The sequence below is a fragment of the Cynoglossus semilaevis genome, chromosome 13, assembly GCF_000523025.1.
Source record: "Cynoglossus semilaevis isolate Cse_v1.0 chromosome 13, Cse_v1.0, whole genome shotgun sequence".
Taxonomy (NCBI): domain Eukaryota; kingdom Metazoa; phylum Chordata; class Actinopteri; order Pleuronectiformes; family Cynoglossidae; genus Cynoglossus; species Cynoglossus semilaevis.
In genome coordinates this window covers 1,361,988-1,364,989 of record NC_024319.1, presented here as the reverse complement: position 1 = coordinate 1,364,989, position 3,002 = coordinate 1,361,988, and the positions used below count along the sequence as shown (strand labels likewise).

Genomic DNA, 3,002 nt, shown 5'->3' with positions numbered 1-3,002 from the left:
CCCCCCCCATGTTAGTCTCTCATCAGCCCCTCACCTTCTGTCTCCTCACTCCCCCCAGTGCAAACACAGTCTCCGGTGCTCCAGGGGAAAATGCTCGTTCCCATGGCAACAGTACGGACTGCACCAGCCCCTGCTCAGCAGTTCCCCATCGTGGCCCCGCCCCTCCCCGTCCAGAACGGCGCTCAGGCTGGGAGCAAGGTCAGTGGGGACAAACCAGAGCCGGAGACTTTAGTCCAACACCTTTGTCTCCTCCTCCGTCTGATCCCACGTCTTTTTCTCTCTCCGTTCTTCCAGATTATTCAGATAGCGCCGATGCCCGTGGTCCAGTCCCAGCTGCCCCAGGCCGGGGCGGTGCACCCCGCCAACCCCTTCCCCGTGTCCGTGGGCGCAGCTGCCGTGGTGGCCACGGGCTCCGCCCCCTCCCAGGCCGTACTGCTGCCTCCGGCCCCCACCAGGTAGGAGGTCAACATTACCCTGTGATTTAACTGAAGCAGAGTCCAGGGTTTGGTTGGTGTTTATATAAAAACATCAGATACAGAATCAGAAACATGGTTTGATTTCCTTAAACCACTAGTTCTAATCACTCAGTTATGTTAGTTATATTTTATATATGTTTCTCCTGGTTTGTGACTTGTCTCTTTTCTCCCCCCCCCCGCCCCCCTCAGGATCACTTACGTCCAGTCAACACCAGGAGTCCCGTCCACTCTGCCTCTGGTCTCCTCAACATCAGCCTCCTCTTCCTCCCAGCAGGCCTTACCTGTGCCGGGGTCTTACGTCCCCTCACCCATCGCTACCCTGGGCTTCACAGCTATTGCCCCACCGGGGCAGACCTTGGTTCAACCACTGATCACAGGTCAGACATGAAAAAGACGACTTCACAGACGTTCACTCTGGAGTTCTGTGGTTCTGATCCTCTCTCTCTCTCTCTCTCCCTCTCTCTCTCTCTCCCTCCCTCCCTCTCTCTCTCTCTCGATCATCCAGGTCAGCCACCCCTCCTGGGCTCAGCTCCGTCTCCACAGCCCCCCACGTCAGCTCCTGCCTCGGGCTCCGGCGGACAGATAGTCACCGCCATCTACCCTCCTTCACCTAGTGTCACCATGGCAACAGGGGCGGTCTCCATGACAGCACTGCCCCCTAGTGTGGTCTATTCTGTCTCCAGCCCTTCCAGCGCATCCCCACACATCCTGCCAAAGCACACGGCGTCGCCTGGCACGGTTCCACGCCCATATCCAGACCGACAGCACGACAGACAGCACGACAGACAGCACGACAGACAGGTGGAGCTGCTGACACACACAGACAGACAGCTAGAAAGGCAAAAACAGACCTCCACCAATAGCAGCTCAGCGACCCCTCCTAGTGGCTCAGTGTTGTCCTTACGGCCCTGCAGTCCCTCAGTCCAGATTCAGACACCTGGTACGTCCTCACTGGTCCGTCCTCACTGGTCCGTCCTTTGTCTTACACCATGTGTTCTTCTTCTTCTTTAACATCTGTTTCTTCTGATTGGCAGGAAGTGCGACTGCTACACCAAAACTACCCCATCTTCCAATCAGAACACCCCAGAAAGTGAAGGCAACGGTGGCAAACATCCCCGTGGGCAGCTACGAGGGGGGGGGCAGAGGAAAAGAGAGGGAGCGAGAGAAGGAGAGAGAGAGAGAACGGGAGAAGGACAGGGAGCATGAAAGTGCCGTCAGCAGTCACTTCTCATTTGACCCCGAGCCCGTGGGGCAGACGGCGTCTCCAGCCACACAGCTGACTGAGGAGCCCCCCCTGGAGGGGGCCGGTGCAGCGGACCTGACAGAACTAAGGACCAGAGAGAGCACAACAGCCAAAGAGGTGAGAAGAATGTACACCAGGGGGCAGCAAAGGCTCTCGTTACAGAATGCCCTTGAAATGCCCTTTAGTACGTAGGGGGGGGGGGGGGAGGGGCGGGGGGGGGGGTGCAGCTTCTCCATGTTATTCTATGTAAAAGTTTTTTTTTCTCACTCCTTTTCTTTCTTCCTGTTTTTGAAATTGTCGTCGTGCTGCATTTGACGACAGACTGGGTGGAAGGAGTCCCTCCCCTCCTCGCCCCCCCCCCCTTCATCTGCCACAGAGCCCGTGTTACCTCCACCACAGAGCGACAAAGATGGACCTACACCCAAGAAGATCAAAGCCCGCCCCCCACCTCTGAAGAAGACGTTTGACTCGGTGGACAAGTGAGTCTCACTTTACAGCCCTCTTGGTCTCCAGCTCTTTACTGCCCCCTACAGCTGCCTCCCTGTGTCTACACATTCATGTTTACTCCTGGTTGGATGTCTGTGTGTGTTGGTCCAACAGGGTGCTGTCAGAAGTATATTTTGAGGAGCGTTTTGCGGAGCTGCCAGAGTTTCGTCCCGAGGAGGTTCTGCCCTCCCCCACCCTGCAGAGCCTGGCCACTTCACCACGGGCCATCCTGGGCAGCTACCGCCGCAAACGGAAGAACTCCACAGGTGTGAGCGGAGACTCTTTAGATCCTGGTCTGATTATCAGTGCAGTGGTAGGAAGAAATCAGACTACTCTGTACACCACTAGGGGGAGCGCAGGTACCACCAGTGGGATGTGTTTCATAGATTGAGAACCACTGAGTCGTTGTCTTTGTTGTCTTGTTACATTTGAACATTTCAGCTGTGGTCAGTTCACCTAGTCCTGGGATGGTTGTCGATGGTTGTTGATGGTTGTTGATGGTTGTTGATGGTTGTCATGGACGTCATCACATTTCATTTCCTGTCTTCTGCAGATCTGGACTCGGCCACAGACGATCAAGTTTCTCCAAAGAGAAAGAACCGACGACGCTCCAGCTGCAGTTCAGAACCAAACACGCCTAAAAGTGCAGCCAAGTGTGAGGGAGACATCTTCACCTTCGACAGAGCAGGTGAGGAGTGGGGGGGGAGGGGGGGGGGTCCTGACCTCTGACCTGGATCGATCTATTCATCTACACCGTAGTCTAATGGACATGAACTCACCATGGTTTGTCTCCCCCC

At 55.8% G+C, this 3,002-nt stretch overlaps 1 protein-coding gene across 1 annotated transcript in view; it reads left to right on the top strand.

The window, feature by feature from the left end:
* cicb (capicua transcriptional repressor b) overlaps nt 1–3,002 on the top strand; it is a 38,978-nt gene that overhangs the window by 35,060 nt on the left and 916 nt on the right. Inside the window, 8 exon segments of the mRNA XM_025061344.1 lie at nt 59–198; nt 295–455; nt 666–853; nt 982–1,416; nt 1,511–1,836; nt 2,041–2,198; nt 2,311–2,471; nt 2,759–2,896. Of these exon segments, the coding sequence (XP_024917112.1) occupies nt 59–198; nt 295–455; nt 666–853; nt 982–1,416; nt 1,511–1,836; nt 2,041–2,198; nt 2,311–2,471; nt 2,759–2,896 (1,707 nt within the window).